This window comes from Falco peregrinus, chromosome 6 (genome assembly GCF_023634155.1).
Source record: "Falco peregrinus isolate bFalPer1 chromosome 6, bFalPer1.pri, whole genome shotgun sequence".
NCBI classification, from domain to species: Eukaryota; Metazoa; Chordata; class Aves; order Falconiformes; family Falconidae; genus Falco; species Falco peregrinus.
The window spans coordinates 62,185,910-62,204,415 of NC_073726.1; the positions used below are offsets into that span (position 1 = coordinate 62,185,910).

At 41.1% G+C, this 18,506-nt stretch overlaps 1 protein-coding gene across 1 annotated transcript in view; it reads left to right on the forward strand.

Moving 5' to 3' along the window:
• Positions 1-17,758, forward strand: part of APPL2 (adaptor protein, phosphotyrosine interacting with PH domain and leucine zipper 2) — a 38,867-nt gene extending 21,109 nt beyond the window's left edge. The window contains exons 8-21 of the mRNA XM_055808315.1: positions 160-306; positions 2,575-2,657; positions 8,086-8,244; positions 9,351-9,539; positions 9,856-9,898; positions 9,976-10,032; positions 10,147-10,235; positions 11,856-12,008; positions 12,128-12,180; positions 13,672-13,846; positions 14,504-14,540; positions 14,665-14,805; positions 15,503-15,550; positions 16,381-17,758. Of these exons, the coding sequence (XP_055664290.1) occupies positions 160-306; positions 2,575-2,657; positions 8,086-8,244; positions 9,351-9,539; positions 9,856-9,898; positions 9,976-10,032; positions 10,147-10,235; positions 11,856-12,008; positions 12,128-12,180; positions 13,672-13,846; positions 14,504-14,540; positions 14,665-14,805; positions 15,503-15,550; positions 16,381-16,509 (1,503 nt within the window). The 3' untranslated portion in view covers positions 16,510-17,758. The remainder of the gene's footprint in view (positions 1-159; positions 307-2,574; positions 2,658-8,085; positions 8,245-9,350; positions 9,540-9,855; positions 9,899-9,975; positions 10,033-10,146; positions 10,236-11,855; positions 12,009-12,127; positions 12,181-13,671; positions 13,847-14,503; positions 14,541-14,664; positions 14,806-15,502; positions 15,551-16,380) is intronic.
• Positions 17,759-18,506: the final 748 nt, after the last annotated feature.

The window sequence follows — 18,506 nt, forward strand, 5'->3', positions numbered from 1 at the left end:
TACTTGCTTTGGGTTTTGGATTTGCTTTCTTCGTTTCTCATCTTTCGCTTTAATGTGAAGAAGTTCTGTAATGAGAGTTGTTTTAAAGATAATTTGAAAATAATCAGTAAATGTAAATATATCCTTGTGCATAGTAACACCATGATCAATTTTATTCAGCTTAAGGCAGAAGTGGCAAAAGAAGTGGCAAATGCAAGAAGAAAGCAGCACCTGTCATCTCTGCAGTATTACTGTGCCCTGAATGCTCTGCAATACAGGAAGAGAGTGGCAATGATGGAACCTATGCTAGGATATACACGAGGACAGGTATGGACAGTAACACATCTATATCACTTAGACATGTCCCTGGGAAAAGGAAAACGTTGTAGCTCTGGATTATTATGTTTTTTTTGAGAACTGACAAATGATAACAGGGAAAGGAAATACTTTTATTCAGCTTGCTTAGATTCTAACAACAGTTTTGTTAGAATCAGTTTTGTTAGAATAAATCAACTGTTAGTTGAGTAGTTTAGATGTAGTTGCGTAGTTTAGATATTCAGGAAAGACATCAATGAAAAAAAAATTCCAGTGCATTTATATGCAAAATCAGCCTGGGGTTAATTTTTTCACAGCTAAGCTATCAGTGGAGCAGCATTTACTTCCACTGTTTACTCTGCACAAACTCTCTTATGTAGCAGTTCCCTTCCTGGCACATAGTGTTCAGCATACTGATGAGGAGTGTACACGATAGGGAACAGAGCATGCACTAGAGAACTGGAAGGGCAGAACAATGGAGTGGATTGAGCATAAGGCTGGCAAATCCTGTTTCTAATCTTTATTCTGCTAGCAATTTGATAGAGCATTTCTCAGGTCTGTAAAATGCAGTAGTAATACTGATAATCTAACTCTCCAGAATGTCAGGAGGATCAGCAAACTAGTATTTTCACAGCACTTGATTCTCATTGCCACAGATTTTAAGGGCCTGTTGTGCTTTGACACTGATGAAAGAAAGTGTTGGGAAAATGAGAATTGGGCTGTGAAAACAGAAAATACGGATCTTTGAGACTGTAGTGTGGATTGTCATCTCCATTGTCCTGTGTCTTTTGCAGATCATGGACCCCATATAGAACAGATATTAAATGAGAATTTAGTCACTTTCCCCACCATGGGAGTTCACACTGCTTCTCTGCTGTTGTTATCCTAATGAAAGAGCTGTGTCAGTTTCCTTTACTGGAAGCCAAACAGAACTTTCTTTCCCTGTATTTTATCTGGCAAAACTGCCATATCTTAGTGCTTTATACAGGAAAGTTTTAGGTTGTCATGGGAATGACTGAGTAGCCAGAAGCCAGTTGATACTGATGCTTAAATACTGTTAATCTTCAGCATAAGTATATATTTTCTGTATTAATTACTCAAAATATGTCATGTTTCACATTTCTAATGAATGAGCAGGCCATAAGGAATTTTTGGACACAGTGGCTAATAGCAGGTTTATTTGACTGAAAACTGACATCAATGTCTAAGCTAGGCATATCAGTCTATCATCAGTGGAATTTCGAGCTTTTCCCTCCTGAACTAGGCTTCTGAAGTAAATAGGTGAATCATTCTTTAAGAGAGCATGCTTCCTCTCCTTTGTTTGTAAAGGGAGTCTGTGGTCGTTAACATGGTTGCAGAAATCTGAATTAAAAGTAAGAGGAATCCCATGTCCCAGGGTTAGAGAAAAAGAGTGGAATCACAAGTAAAATGGGATGAAATAGCTAATAAATTGCTTAACAGCCAGGAATTTGCTTTTACGCTTCTTTCCAGAGTAGTTCACCATTTTTTGATTTATTATTTTAAAGCTAATTAATTGCACACATGCACTAGCGTGTCTGTGTTTCACACAGTTGCCAGTAGATCCTAATGATGACTGTGTACCCCACAGCAGGTAATCCAAGGTCAAGCCTGCACTGAGTGCTTTGCTGCTGTTGCATGTCTGCTGAGCCATACCAGCTAAGTGAATTCGTCTTCTGTCACAAAATGCGCACTTTGGCCTTAGTAGCTTTTTTTAGTTCCTGCAGCAGAATAAAATCCATGGTAAATCTGTAGTTGATATAACTGATTGTGCTGGAGGCTTCTGCTAGCACAGCTATGCTTCATCTCTTTCCTGACTGATTTTGCTGTAGCAGTTCAAAAATTTCCAAATTGGAGTTGGTAGTCCAGGTTGGACTGCTAAATCTAATGGATTATTTGTGTCCCATTCCTTTTAATGTGGTGGCATTCCATGCATGCTTGTGGCATCACTAGACCCGATTCTGCACAGTGCTGTTATGGGAGAAGGCTACCTGTTCCCTTATTTCAGTCATTCAGCAAGTTCATTGGAACGTACCTGTCAGCAGCCAGTAGCTTCTGTGTGTGTGAAAAGGGTGTGTGAAAGGGTGGAAGACTGCAAAAATGAGAAACACAAAGAAAGGAAATGCAGCTGTTTTGACCATGTGATCGCCAGCCAGATGCATCAGTTGATAACGGAATTGCTGTTAACACAGTTCCCACAATCTGTTACTTGTCTGCCAAAACCAAGACAACTTCCATTGTCCATCTTTTGGTATTTTTCAGATCAACTTTTTTAAGAAAGGAGCAGAAATGTTTTCCAAAAGAATGGACAGCTTTTTGTCATCTGTTTCAGACATGGTTCAAAGGTAATGCAATACTTTTCCTTTTGTCATTGGGCATGTTTTGTTAAAGCAGCAGGTGGAAAGGAGGTATGTTTATGCATGTAAAGGAAAATTCTGTCAGTGAACTGCAGAGAGTATTTTTACAGGATAGTCAAGAACTATATACTACAAAGTGTTCACATGCTTATATCCCTATGTCTCTTCTTGGACTCAAAAGCATGGAATTTGGGCTTGAAGTGCGTTAACAAAATTAATATAATAGAGGTAAACTGCATTCTGAATTAGAGGTATTTATACTTACTGGATCTTCTGTAATAATACTGTAACAATAATCCATTAACTTCTCAAGTAAGGATTTAGGTCCTGTAGTGTTTGATGTTGTAGCTACATAAGGCAAACTCCTCCCCTAGAGAACATATTCATTGCATTCAGTATAGGCTGTATCAGTTTACTGAGTTCTGCCTGCTTTGGCTAACTAAGGCTTTATTTCATTAAACTGCCCCACTTCTGTATTCTTAATTTTGTGATTATTTTTTCTTATATACACACACAGTGACCCCCACACCCTGTCCTCTACTTGTCGTGAAGATTGGCATTTGCTTTATAATTAAGTCCCTGTAAATGTAAACTTTACATTTAAAATGTAATCAGAGAGAACATTAATAATTGATCTTAAATCAGCTGGAACACTAGACTGAGTCCTTCACTTTATTGCTTCATACCTTTCATATCAGACTGTAGCCAAATCATTACTTATTCTGACTGGTGGCATTTTAAATAAATTGTTAATTTGAGAACAGTGTTGTAATTAATTTCCCTGTATAGTAAGTTCTTTTACTAAATGATTCTTTACTTCCTGTACCTTACTTATTTATCTTTTCACACTCACTTCTGAAATAAATCCCCCTGCCGTCTACACAGCAGTTGTATAAACTGGAGGACAGATTTTTAACTCCCTTTGAAATAGTGCCCTTTACTTAATAAGCAGAGAGCATCTTGCTTGTGTCTTACAGGCACAGTGAGGATCCTGCCACTGGATCCTCACCATAGAATAACTCCTTGTTTTCCAAAGTCTGATGAATTTGAATTCCGGATAGTGCACAGTACTAAATGGAAGCAAAACCAGGATGCTCACTTGTTCTGCTGAGTCTGGTTTTTGTATTTTAGGTCTGTCACACAGCAGAGCTTGAAAGTACAAGTCAAATGTAATTAGTGCAGGAGTGTGATGGCTTTGGAAAAAAAACAAAAAGAAGCTTGCAAAAAGTTGAATGACACTGTGCAGCTTAGCAATTACTGACACAGGACACAGTTTCATGACTTAAGATTATACAGCCACTGAAAACCATGCTGCCCACTCCATTCCTCCTTTAGTGCTGGGGATCACAAGGCTTCAGTGAGTCAGATCTGCTTGCTAATCAAGCTAAAAGTGTTTTATTTATCAGATTTGTTTTCTTGGAATAATAAGCTGATGAGACCCATTGTGCACCTGCAGAATTTCAGCAGTGATGTAGTCTTGCATCTGTTTAAGTGGATTGTGACACTGAGTCTTCATATTTGGAAATATTTTCATTTATACAGTGAATATTGCTAACAGTGTGAAAACACATAAGACAGATCATGAAAATATTCTCAGTAACCAGTTGGTCTCATTGCCACAAATGCATATAACTTCAGAATTATCAGCTTTTCTCTGCTTTCTGCGCTGGAGACAGGAGAAATAGCCTTAGGGAGTGGAATCCAATCTCAGGAACCATGAAGATGCAAGGGCAGTTTTGATGCAAGGAATTTGTGGTGCAACAACAATGACTGATTAAAAGATTCATTGAAGTAGCACTTATGTAAAAACTCACAGTACTGTTCCACTTTATTTCAAAATGAAATTTAAATAATTCTTACTCTGACATTTAATGATTATGTTGAAAGGCACTAGCTTGCAAAATACGGCTTAATTTAATTCAGATCTGATGGTATTACTCAGCCTTTATAACTCGGCCTCTCATATGACTTGGCTAGGTGGTAAGATGCACGCAGCTGGTCTCATTCTGGAAATGATATGGGAGCTTAGGAAGTCTCAACTTTCCAAAGATGTGGAAAAGCTGGAAGTAATATGAAACAGACTAGCAGCATGATGCAAGAGTCATTCTTCATCTGGCCAGTCAGATACTGCTTAGTGCTGACTTAAATGCGGCACTGTGTCTCTAGATTACTTCAGCAGTTACAGGAAAACACCAACTTCAACAAAAGACTGGGGAGGAGAAAAGGGAAGAATTATATGTATTTGTGTACTTGCCTTGTCCTTTTCCACAGGCTTTTTGCCACTGTGAGAGACAAGGTAGTGGACGACATGGATCTCTCGTCCTGCTGTTACAGCCTGGGTTATGTGCCCATGTTCTTCAAAAGGTTTAACCACTGGGGCAGGAAGTAGGGAGAAAATTGCTTATTCTATAGGTGCAGGTGTTAAGGACTTTCTAAGGTATGCATTGACAAGTACTCTTATGTTTCCACCCCATGAGTTTTCCTAGTAGCCTGGATACAGTTAATAACTCCTCAGGCCTGGAAAAGTTAATAAAGAAATCAAATATTTGCTGGTATTGTTTCTCTGAAAGTCAAAGAACAGCTGCTGCCGTATGGACCTCGAGGGGTCATGTAGTCCACTCTCCTGCTGAGAGCAGGGTCAGTTCCAGCAGAGTGCTCAGCACTGTGGCCAGGCAAATTTTGAGCATCTCTGTCTCTCACACATGGCACACACAGCATCTGGTTACAGCTTGTGTCCAGTCCCTCATCCTTTCACTACACACCTCCAAGAAGGCTCAAGCTCCATCTGCTGTATACCCTCCAGTCAGGTGGTTAAGCACTAAGATCCCCTCCTTAGCCTTCATCCCACGAAGCTGAAAAGCAATTCTCGCAGCTTCTTCTCATGTCCCGTGTTCTGGCCCACTAGCCATCTTGGTAGCTCTTCCATTGACTTTGTTTCTGTCTTCCGTGTGCTGAGCACCAAAAGCGGACACAGTACTCCTGCTGGAATCTCACAAGTGCTGAACAGACAAGAATAATTACTTCCTCTGACCCGCTGGCTGTACTCTTGCTCCTGCAGGCCAGGATGTGACTGTCCTAATTCTGCCACAAGGACATGGTGCTGGCTCAAGTTCAGCTTGTCCTCTAGGACCCCCAGGTCCTTTGCTGAAAGTTGCTTTCTGTCCAGATGCCTCCCGTCCTTTACAGTTGCAGGGAGTTGTTCCGTCCCAGGCAGGACTTTGGATTTGTCTTTGCTGAACTTCGTGAGGTTCCTGCCTGCCCGTTTCTGCAGCACGCCAGCGTCCCTGCGAACAGCAGCCCGCACTCTGCCCTATCTGCCAGTCAGCCTTTCCAGCTGGGTGTGCCTGTGGGTGGTGACGATGAACTGACTGATGAGGGACATCACTAATAGCTGGGTGCCAGTTGGCCTTTGTTTCACTGGTTACAACCCTTTGTGCTCAGTAGCCCAGACATGTTTTCTACCCATCTTGTAGTAGACTTCTCCAGTTTGTATTTCACCAGTTTGGCTATAAGCATACTATGGGAGACCATGTGATAGGGCTTGCTGAAGTCAAGTGAAACAGCATCCACTGCTCTTCTCCAGTCCACCAAGATAGTCATTGCATTGCAGAAGGTCATGATCAGGATCAGGATGGTCGGGCATGATTTAAATCTGTGCTGGCTGTTCCCAGTTGCCTTCTTGTCCTTTGTGTGTTTGGAAATGGCTGGAGAATTCACCCTGTAACTTTCCCAGGGACTGACATATGGCTGACTGGCTTTTAGTTCCCCAGATTATTTTTCTTACCTGTCTCAAAGGCAGGTGTGACACTTACCTTTTTTCAGTCATTAGGAACCTTCCCTGCTGCAGCGAACTGTTGAAGATTATCGATAGAGACCAGCCTTGCAGGAACATTGGCTAGCTCCCTCAGGACCTCAGTTCACAGAACGTGTAACCAGACCTCAGGTTCTCAGAAGGGCAAGTGCGAGCAGGTGGTCTAAAACCATCTTCTACTTCCTTGTCAACAGATGTGCCAAATAGTGCTTGCAGCTGACATGGAGATCTAAGCCCTTTTATGTATGGTGTATATCTATCTATCTATAGTATATATTTAATAGTGTTTTTTTAATTAATTACGACACATTTTCAAAATGGGAGGCTGTTTGTTGCTTTCTGATTATGCCCATTGCGTTGGTGTGTATTGATCACAAGAGTCTACAAATGAAACACTGATGTTGATGGAAACAAGGCAGGTTTATCAGTGGGCTTGTCAAGTGGTCAGTGGGAACCTTTGAAAATTATGTGGTTCCCAATGATTGTCTGACAGCAGAGCTGAAAAAAAAAGACGATATTTCACTGTCATATGATGACCGACTGTGGCCTCTCTGCTTGCTTGTTCTAGTGAAATAGCTGCTCTGTTTCCCCCATATGCCACATGTGTCTGTATATATATGTGTGATGCTTCTGCAACAAATTATCACTTATTCAATTTTGCACTCAGATACCCCTTCACAGTTACCACTTTAAGCAAACTGGATTTTACAGGTATGTTCAAAAAGAGCTCAGTTTTGCCAGCCTGCACCAAGGATGTTTTCTGAATCACACCGAAGTGGAAGACAGTATTATAAAGGAACGTAAAGCTAAAATGGGACTTGAACAACAGATTTTGTTACTGTGTTGTTCTGAATTCATGGAAAACTTGCTGTTGAAAGTCCATGGCAGTGGTCTCCTGGCAGGAATTCCTACATGTTACAGTTGCAGCATTTAGAAAAAGTTTTGTGAAAGCCAAGATATAGTATAGTAAAGCCTACTTTGAGCTGTGCTGCTATCCTGGGGCAACAGCTGTATATGTTCAGCACTGTAAATTCATACAAACATTTCCCTCTCAACACTTATGCATTTCTTGTGTGATCATTTTGGTTTTAAAAAACAAGCTTATAATTCTGATCTCTATATATTGTTTGAGGAAAAGATAACTGTTTAGTACAAATTGCAAGAAAAGAAAGCATAGCTACTGTATGAGACATACGGAGAATAATGTCTTCTAGCTGGGCTTGCAAAATAAAGGGCAAGGGGAAATCCTGGCTGCAATTTTGCTGCCCGCCTGCCAAAGACAGAGTATGTGCATCTTGTCTCTTTAGGCTCAGGTGACATTTTCTGGGAGTATAGTTCCCTGTTGTATGCTTCTTCCTTCTATTCATTCCTAACTGCAGTGATTTATCTAGTCCTTAGAGAAAGCCTTGGACATGCAGTCTTACATGATATTTCCTGTAAAGTCCTAAAAATGAACTTCTGCCTTTGAATGACTCTCCAGTGTAATGTCAACTAGTATTTTTATTCATTCTGGCTTACAGGTGTTAGCTATATCCTGGTATAAATTGACTAATGGTGGCTTTGGGTTTATTCTTATATTGTTTGTTGTTTGGTTTTTTTTCCCAGCATACAGGGAGAGCTGGATGCTGAAGCTGAAAAAATGAGGGTATCCCAGCAGGACTTAATTGCAGTTAATGAATCTGTTTACATCCCAGATTCTGATGTAACTTCACCTGCTATCAATAGAAATCTCATCCAGAAGGCTGGCTACCTTAATCTTAGAAAGTAAGACTGTTGCTACCTACTGGTTTGTTTAGTTGCTGACTAGTTGCTACATGTTTTTTAGGTCGTAAAGACTCCTCAGTAAGGTGTTTGAGGCTCCTGAATGACTATGGTAGCTGTACTCCTCAGCTCCTAAGTGTCTTTGTCATGTTTGGAAATGTGTTTTAGAAGCTTAAACCAAATCAGAGGCATTTAAGACTATTTTCCTGAAAACAGAAGTTTACTTCTGATTGAATTCACTTACAGGGATGATTTCCTGTGTTCAAGTGGCTAAAGTTAGAAACTGATGGGGCTGGGTTCAGATTGTTCCCAGTTCTTAAGGCTAAAGAAAACATAGTGTTTACAAAAAGAAACAGCTATACTTTGTAGCTAGTACATGTTTTCATAAACAATCTCCTTTGTCCATAAAGCTTTTATTTGTGTAATGCAAACGCATAACTTTGAATGTATACTATACGTAGAGTTACTTCTGCAAATTTTCCAAGTAATACCTTCCATCAACCTCTGCAGGAGCTATGTACATTTGTGGCATATAGTAACCCTGTTTATGGGATTGATTAAATATCAGTTCATTTCTATTTGACTAGTAATTCTTTTGTTGTTGTGAGTGGACATTTATTAATTTCTCAAAGCATGCATTCTCAGAGCTGGATTACAATGTAATAGGACTCCATAGCTAGGGAGGAGATGGACTCTGTGAGATACTACTTGCAGAAGATACTTTTTAAAATGATGATTCTTTGACTGAAATTGTTCATGCTGCTCTTCAGCTTGAAAATACCGTTGTTTTTTTTTTTGGTCTAGCTTAATAGTATTTCATGTCAGTCACTCAATACCAATAATTTTCATTCCTTAACAAGGAGATACTGCAGCGAATGTTTTTAATTTGGGTTGTTTCAAAGCAGTTTAACTTTTCAGCTTTCTGTAAGGATTAGTCTCTGCTAGGAATAGGTGCTGCTTTTACTTCTTAACAGAGACTCATCATAAGAAAAAAAAATTCTAGGGTCGGACGTAAGGTTTAGATTAGCATCAGAATATGTTTGCAGTTTCGTATGTTTGGAGTAATTTCTAAATAGTAATGAGTCTTTATCACTGCATCTTCTCCTTAGTAAAACAGGTCTGGTGACTACAACTTGGGAAAGACTGTATTTCTTCACTCAAGGTGGCAACTTGATGTGTCAGCCAAGGGGAGCAGTAGCTGGAGGATTGATTCAGGACCTGGACAACTGCTCTGTTATGGCTGTAGACTGTGAAGACAGAAGATACTGCTTTCAGATCACTACTCCTACAGGCAAAGCGTATGAGACAGGTTTTATTTGAGGACAGCCAGTCACACCTGCCCTTTCAGATGCTGTTTCATGTAAAACATGTTTGCTGTAATAGTAAGCCTTTCTGGGTTTCCAGAAGGGTGTTTCCAAATTAAAAGCACGTTCCTTCCCGTCCTCCCCCACGACTGCCTGAACGGCAGATGCGCTATCCTTTAGCTGCAGCCTATTTGTGGGTTTTGTTCCTTTCATGGTTAATAGATACAAAGCTTGGTGATGTTATTGTAAGACCTGGAGTCAAACAGTCCTGGTGTCCGCTATTAGCACTGATACGCTGTTTATATTTCAGGGGTATAACCCTTCAAGCAGAAAGCAAGAAAGAATACGAGGAGGTAAAAATATTTTCTTAAAGTTGTTATTCTTGTATACAAGTGAACTTGAAGAGTTCAATTGCATTTTTACCTTCCAGTGGATATGTGCCATCAACAACATCTCCAGACAGATCTATCTCACTGACAATCCAGAGGTAGGAGCTTGTTTCCGTCTTTCAGTTCATTCCTTCCAACTTGCTATCACATTGTTCTTTATGTGGCAATGTAAAGTAAGTGTGTAGAAGAGCTGTTCTGTCTTGTTTTTGTAGGCAGCTGCAATCAAGTTAAATCAGACAGCCCTACAAGCAGTGACTCCCATTACCAGCTTTGGGAAAAAACACGAAGTTCATTACCCCAGGTAGCATTCTCACTTGCACGGGCTAGGGGCTGTGTGCTCAGTCCTGCTTTTTTTACAGGGCAGCAGTGACCAAGGGAGAAAGCCCTGTCAAGGCCCTGGCTTTACAGGCCTGTGTTCTCCAGCAAATTCCTCTACTTCTGGTGTTTCCTGTTGAAAGCTGTAAGAAACGCAAGTGTTGAGGGTAGTGCTTATTGCTCCACATCACAGCTTTGAAGCTTCTTGTGGTTGGTGTTGGGATTTCGCTGTTTCTTTGGGAACAAACACAATGCTTTATTTCCAAGTGCTTTGCTGTAAGGGAATGACTTGTAATGCGGATAATACAGCAGAGTCCCCAGTATACATAGAAGTGAGTATATTCTTGCATATTACCTCAAGCATTTCCTGTCAGTCTGTCACAGGAATATGCCTTACGCTGCTGTCAGAATAATTACTGTTGTTCTTTTGTGCTTGTTCAGGTCAATCAATAAAGCTCCCTCCTTCAAATATTTTTAATAGTGTTTTAGGATATGCTTATATGCAAAATAAGTATTTTATGTATCATTTCTTTGTGTCCGCATGATCCTAGCATCTTGCTCAATGGGAACTCTTCAGACTTACATCATCATCGTTGGCTTTCAAGCCCAGTGCTGGACTGAAATCCTGCTTTAAGAAGCAGTGTGATAAATAAAATAGGGCAAGTCTGTGTCACACTGACTTCACCATGAAGGGACTTCTCTGCAAGTTTTGTCACAAAATTGTAAATTCATACTCAGACGTTTACTTGTATAAATTCAAGTTTTCCCAGATCTTTTGCCTGTCAGGCCAGTGCCTTTACTATGGTTTATGATTCCCTTTATTATGATTGCTTACAGATTCCAAAGATTCCATATAGCCATGGGGAATGCCAGTCTATTTCTTTCAACTTTTATTCACAGTACAACTGTTCCACTTTGATTACAGTTTTATAAATAGAGGAGTATTGCTGTCTATTTCACCGGGCAAAGGAAATACCTGTTTCATTGACAACTAATCTCCAAAGTCACTTTTACATCTGTATGCAACCAGGAAATTTTCTAGAAGTAGAAGGATGCTGCTAGTAAACCCGGTGTACCATATGTAGCGATGGGTGTAGTTGTGACCTCTGTAGCTGTGGGAAACACAGAATTTCATTCTCTTTAAGAAAAGTGGCAGGAAGAAATCTGACCTGTGTAACACTTCTTTTTAACTATCACATTGTAACCTGCGGCCAAGTAAGATCTGAAAAAGATGTCAGGATTGCCATTTACACCCATAGGCACAAGTCAGGTCTCTGCTGTTTGCACTGATAATGCAGCTGTAAATGTGGCCATTAGAGAGAAGGGAGGCTAAGAGCAACCTGTGGCTGAAAGTCAGCCCCCCCCCAGAGTTACCTGCCTTCACTTTTAATATACCAGCATTTACATTTTTCCAAAATAATTTTAGGTACAAAAAAAATAAACCTGAGATTTTATTAGAGTTCTCAGTAATGGGTAAATAGGAAAATATTCCATATTTGTGTATAGTGGCTCAATCCTGCTTTGGATTTTTGAATAATCTTGTCTCCCACAGCAAAGATAGGATGTCATTGATTGATTGAAACATTCTTTTCCATTTTCACTTTAGCCAGAATGTGAAGAATACAGAAAACAATAAAGTAATTCCTAATGAATTGGCTGGCATTCAAGACTCCACACAACTCATTGCTCCTGGAACACCGATTCAATTTGATATCGTACTGCCTGCCACAGAATTCCTGGACCAGAACAGAGGTGGCAGGTATGGCCAGAGACAACAGTGATGGATTACTTTGAGTGATTTCAGGGGAGACAATTAGTACTGCAGCATGTGTGTGTGATGACCAGAATCGCTAATTAGTTTTTATTCTTATTTCATAGGCGTGCAAACCCGTTTGGGGAATCTGAAGACAGCAGCAGAGATGAGGAGGAAGGTCAGTGCTTCCTTTTTCCAGATAAAATTAGTCATGATTTTAGGCCTAATTCAGCTGGCAGCTATTCATTGTCTCTTCGTGAAAGCACCTGACACCGTGGAGCAGCAGTAACAGATCCATGGTAGTGCTGAAGGTAGTTAGCTTTCAGAAGCCAGTCTTTTAAACATCACTACGTGTGAAAACAAACACTTTTCTTTCTTGATGCTCCAAGCTGTAGTCCAGATTAGATTTATGTCAAATGTTTAAAGGCAGAAAGATTTGGTATGTTTGATTTTAGTCTTTCTTTTTTTTTTTTTATAAAGTATCTGTTGATTTCTTTAGAAAGGGTTTGATGGGACTATTATAATTCTGCTCAAGTTTGGTACTGCTTAGTAGCCTTTTCTTACCCATGTGCACTCTGAAATCCACAATCTAAATCTCACAGAGGCCCAGCACGTAGCTAGCTAGCAGCAGCAACATGTCTCTTTCAACAAAGGGAGAGTTTCTTACTGCTGCCCCCTTCCCCTCCTCCCAGTGACAAGCTAGTACAAGTCAGCAGTTCTGACCTTCCTCTACTGGCACATGCAGGGCTTAGACCCTGACTGTTCCCTCTTCCCCTGTGCCAGTTACAGCCGCTGCCTGGAACCCACAGCCCCTGTCAGGAAGCTGCTCACAGAACCAAAGCAAGACTGACCAGTTTGAACACTCTCACTTGCATGTGCTGTCCCATCGCGAGGTAGGATGGCTGCAAGCGGCCTGACAGCAGAGAGGCTGCGAGAAGCGGGCAGCTCCACGCTGGCGGCGGCAGCAGCAGCACCCTGCTGCACTGTGCAGCACGCAGAAGAGCGTACAGTGCTTAGGTGACCGCCCTGCGCCTCGTACTGCACAAGGGGACTGACGCTTAACCCTCTTTGTGGTGCCTGTGCAACGTAGACACAGCTGTTGTGGCCTTTGAACCGTCACATTCAGCAGGACTTACCCTGCTTCACCTTGCTTACCGCCAGCTGTACCGGGAGCGCGAACAAATGATGGCTTTGTCGCATAATGGCTACTTAGTTGTAAATAGGAGTTTGTGGTGATAGCGAGCAAGGAAGGATTTAATGAAAACCTCACCGGAGTCAGCCATGTGGAAGATCAGGACATAGAAGAAAGTGAGAAATGTACAAGGTTTAAAGATAAGAGTTAATTTGATGGAAGCTGAGGCTTGTGCACAATCAAATTTATCACCGTTTATGTGCACCTGATAAAAAGACAGGCAAGTGAATTTTACTAGCTAATCCACTGAGGCACAAAGGAACAGTTATACTTTTAAAGCTTCCAAGCAACTTTGATTTTTCTTTTTTTTTCTCCACACTGGCTGCCAGTTCAAGCACTGTAAAACTGGGTCAGAGCGCTGCCTGGCTCTGTTTACTGTTGAATTTCCAAAGTGAAGAAAATAAGTTCATTGATAACGTCACCTACTGAAAAATTGAAGTAGCACAGTGAAGGAAGTTATGCCTTTTTGTCTTCCAGATTCACTCCTGCAGCAGATGTTCGTAGTTCGGTTTTTAGGATCTATGGCTGTTCAGTCAGACGACACGAGTGAGGTGATTTATGAAGCTATGAGACAAGTGTTAGCTGCTCGTGCTATTCACAACATATTCCGTATGACTGAATCCCACCTCATGGTCACCAGCAAGAACCTGAGGTACTGTAAAACCATCACCTGGTCAACATTCTGTTCTCTTCATACAGCTTGCGATTAGTAAAGTATTTTTGGTTTCGTTACACCCTTTGAGGAGGGAGTAAGGTCCCAGGATTCACTTTATTTAGTAAAAATGTCTCTCTTCTTACTCTAGTACCTAGAAAGCATCCTCCTGACTAAGTTGTAAGAACATCCTACTGAAATTTAGGGGATGCAGTGGGGCTATAAGGCCCCACAAGATACAAAAAAAGATGCCAAAAAAATGCTTTGGAAGGTTGTCTTTCCTTACATGTAGTAACAGCAAGAGAGCCATTGCTGTCCTGTTGTCAGTATTATCGCTGTAGAATATGTTGATACAAGACATTCACTTTAGTTGGAGCGCACTGGTGTCCATATGTGTTGGTCCATGCGCACAGGCTGCTTACCACGTTGTGATGCAGAAAGGTATCATGACCTGTATGTGTCAGCAGCAGAGAGACAGCATCGAGAGTTGAACGTTTTCATTGACCAACTTGAAATCAGATGAAGCATTTTGATTCTGTGCATGTCTCCTCATCTGTAAAACTGCTCTCGCAATTGCCTTACTATTATAAAGCTCCTTGAAATTACTAAGAATCACTCTAAAATACTTTCTTTTCCCCCCCCTACACATAATTGCAGGTTAATAGATCCTCAAACCCAAGTTACACGAACAAGCGTAAGTAACGTTTGTATCTGGTTTTCTGCCCAGCATTGAATACTCAGTTGCATGCACTTGAGCTCTTGACCAGCTTAACCATACACTGGTTAAAACAAGCAGATTCTTTATTACGCTTTTCCAGTTTGAACTCACCACTGTGACACAGTTTGCTGCTCATCAGGATAACAGGCGACTGATTGGCTTTGTGGTCCATCTCAGCGAGGCACCGGGAGAAGAATCCATGAGCGCATATGTTTTTGAGAGCAACACAGAAGGGGAAAAGGTTTGTGTAACATTTGATAAAATACTTCATTTAGCAAACAGGTCTTGGGCTTCTTGGCTTACACATCTGGGAAGCAGTGCTACAGGAGCAGGAGTAGCTCAATTTCTTGCCAAGAGAACAGGCCTTAGCATGCAAGCCTTTGATGGCTTGTATCTAAAAAGGACTGAATTTACAGGTAAGGCAGCAGCATATATATACAAGGAGGAAAGGATGTGATCGTTAATACCAGCATTAAGAGACGGGGGAAAGTGTGTGTGTCTAGCACCAGCACTAACAAAAATGAATGTCAGCTGAGACATGGACGGCCCTACTGTGGTAATGTGCTGGGTCCCTGCTGCATGTGACAATAACATACTATAAGAAATAAGGAATGTGCTGGAAAACTTTTGGCTTAAAAAAACTGTAACACTCTTAGATGCACTGGAAAAGATCCCCCAGGTTTGGAACTACAGTTTGGTGAACAAAACTGAGTTGAGTACAAAAATTTACGAGCCTAAGTGAACCTTGAAGCAGAACCTAAGATAGTTGTATTTTTATGGAGTTAGTTAGCACAGTGAGTTGGTATTTCACCTCTGCTCTTAGACCTGTATTTAAGACTAAGTTTGCACTGACACTCCTGTGTTTAAGTCCCAATTAAGTAACAAAACCCAAACCAAACCTGAACTCCACATATATATATATATATTTTTTTTTTTAGATTTGCTATGCCATTAGCTTGGGAAAAGAAATCATTGAGGCACAGAAGGTAAGTTTGTTTCATTCTCCATGTCTATGTTCTGATATTCATACTCTGCTTTTGATTGCATCATCCAGGTACCTCGTGTGCGTAAGAAAAAAAGAACTGCTGTGCCTCCCAACGACAAAGTTTTGCAGCCATGATTAACACAGCCCCTGGATTGGTTATGCAAAACCAGACTGACTTTGCAGTAGCTGGATCTGAGATCAAATTCACCACTTCAAATCAAACTCGGGACTATACAGATCCAGTTGTTAATGTTTGAAAGGAAGCTGTGAGCAAGATTTTCAAAAAAACCCAAATAAACTCTTTGGGATGAAGTGTAAATCACACACGTTGCTATTTCACTTTTAGAAACTCTTAGTCCTTCCTCTCTTGGGGACAAAAACCACTGCGTTTTCCCAATTAAAATTAACGCAAAGTTACTTAGCCCCTTGTAGATAAATTTTATTTATGTAAAGATGTGACACTAATACACTGACATTTGCTGTATATTTTTGCTGCGAAGATTTCAGAACAAGTCAGGGGAATGAGCTTTTAGTTACTGGCACTAAGCACAGGTATAATAAATGATTTATTTAGACAGTTACTTTTCTCCTTGTTTTTTGCTAATTACATCAGTGCCAGATGAGAGCAGCAAAATAAAGGCTTAAAATCAATTACTTTTTTATATACCCAAGGGGTGGTTTTACTGGACCAACAGGGGTTATTTGTTTCAAGCCTTTAGTCTAAAGGTTGTAATAAAAAAAAGTTGCAAACCTTAACAAGAAGTACTGGGAAAACTGTGTGCTCCTCAAATATTGCTGCAGCCTGCTGGACTGTCTTTTGTTTTTCTTCAGGACCCAGAAGCATTAGCTCAGCTAATGAAGTCTGTGCCGTTAACAAATGATGGGAAGTTCGTGCTTCTGAACGATCAGTCAGAAGAGGATGGAGCCATGCGCGAAGAAGGGGAGGAATCGGAAGCGTAAGAAAAACCCTTGTCGCCTCCTGCAGCCTGTGTGGGAGCTGGAAAACCAGGGAGTGGTTTTGCAAGAATCTCTGGGTTTCCATCCCCGGCGCACGCAGGGGGCCAGCTTCTGTTCTCCTGCCGGAACAACCGTGGCGTCTTCACAGTGGTTTCCTCTGGCTTCACAGTGGAGCAGCAGCAGGACTTGGCCTTTCGGGCTTTTTGCGTTTGTGACTGTGTGGTGTGTAGGTGCATCGGGGAAGCGGACAATCTTGTGTCAGCAGTAGCCCCTTGCCTGCTGGCGGTTAGGACAGCACAGCTGTCAGCCACAAAAGGTTAATGGCACTTCTTCAGATTTACAGTTCCACTGAATTGGGTGCAAGCTGTCAGCTCCTTTAACAAGTATCAGGCCTCATATTTCCTACCACAGTCAGTTTTCATAGTTTGCATGATCCTGTGCATCTGAATGAAGGTTAAAAATGCACTATTTACTTTATTTTCAGATGAAGTTATTTTTAGTCTAGTTTAAGCGTAACAAGATATTATCTTTTGTGCTAGCCTATTTACAAAAGTTTGTTAAACAGTAAATTTTTCCTATTAATATAATCTATTTTTATATTGCATCTAGAATAAGCTTACAAAACAAATCTAAGTGCCTACTCGTACCTTCATGAAGACCATGCTCACCCTGTTCTGTAATTAAATAATGGACATAATGTACCTCCTTGATTTATTATTCTCAATACCACTGACATGCAAACATCAGAAGTAGTCAGCAGATGTGGCGTGTTAGTTGTGTGCGGTTTTTCTGTGGTTAGGTTTCTTAAAAGTTGAAGTTGCCAGAGATCATAATTGTAGGACAAGTAAGTATTTTATAATAAGAACTATTTGCATTTTTAACATTACGGTGACATGCAGCAGCTGAATCTATCAGCAATCTTTGGTTTTAAGAAACTGAGCAATAAAATGCTAATTATAAATCTACACAATGTATTGACTAGTCTCATAGTACTATTCCTAAAATTAGATACTGTATTTGGCTAGTAAGTTTAGTTTTTTCCCCTCCAGTTTAACCTGAAAATGTGAGAAACTGTACTTCGCAAGAACAAACAAAAATAAACAGCAGTTGGGGGGGCAGGTGTGTAATCTGTGGCATAGTTTGTGTTAATCAAGATAAGGTAACTGGAACAAATGGCTGAAATTCCTCAAACTTCACTTACTAGGAAACTAGATTTTCTGTAAGCAGCACCTGAAGGATCCTAGTCTGCAAGCGTCTGACGGGGAATAAATTCCATTTAGCTGGTTGCTGAATGTTTAGAAGAACCGTAGCAGAAAACTGTTAGTAACTGACACAAAAACTTAATAAATAAAAGTTGAAGCTGTCTTACTAAAAACAACAAGACCTGCTGAACTGCTGTTACTGAAGACACCAAGAATGAAGTTCTCAAAATTGCATTTATTAACACAGTTTTATGTACATAATGTTCTCACAAACCAAAAGAGCCTGAGGTAACAAAATACCCTTTTGTACAATGGGTTAGGAAACATAAAATGTTACATTTGGTCCTTTATACCTGAGAAGCTGAAGACAGCTGTTGGTGATGGACATCAGATGAAACCTCAGATGTACTTCTGATTACAGACCACAGTAGGACCTCCGGAATCTGCCCTTCAGCACCCACCCTTCGCTTCCCCGCGAGGCACAAACCCGCTGGGTGCTGCCGGGGCCATCACTTGTCACCAGCCGAGGCAAGCACCTCGGGGCCGACGGTACGTTGGGCATTGGCTGTGCCCTGCGCCCCCTCCCTCAGTGCCGCGAGGAGGAAGGGGAAGGCAGCCCATGGCTTCTGGCACAAAAGGGCGCAGCACCACATCAGAGGCAGGTTGCAAGACCTCCGGAAGGGCAGCTGCTACCGCTCCCACGCGCAGCAAGCCTTGTCACAAGGCTGAACGCGTGAGAGCTGTGGTGGCAGCTGCCTTCCTGGGGAGAGAGACTGGCCCTCAGCCGATTTTGCCCCT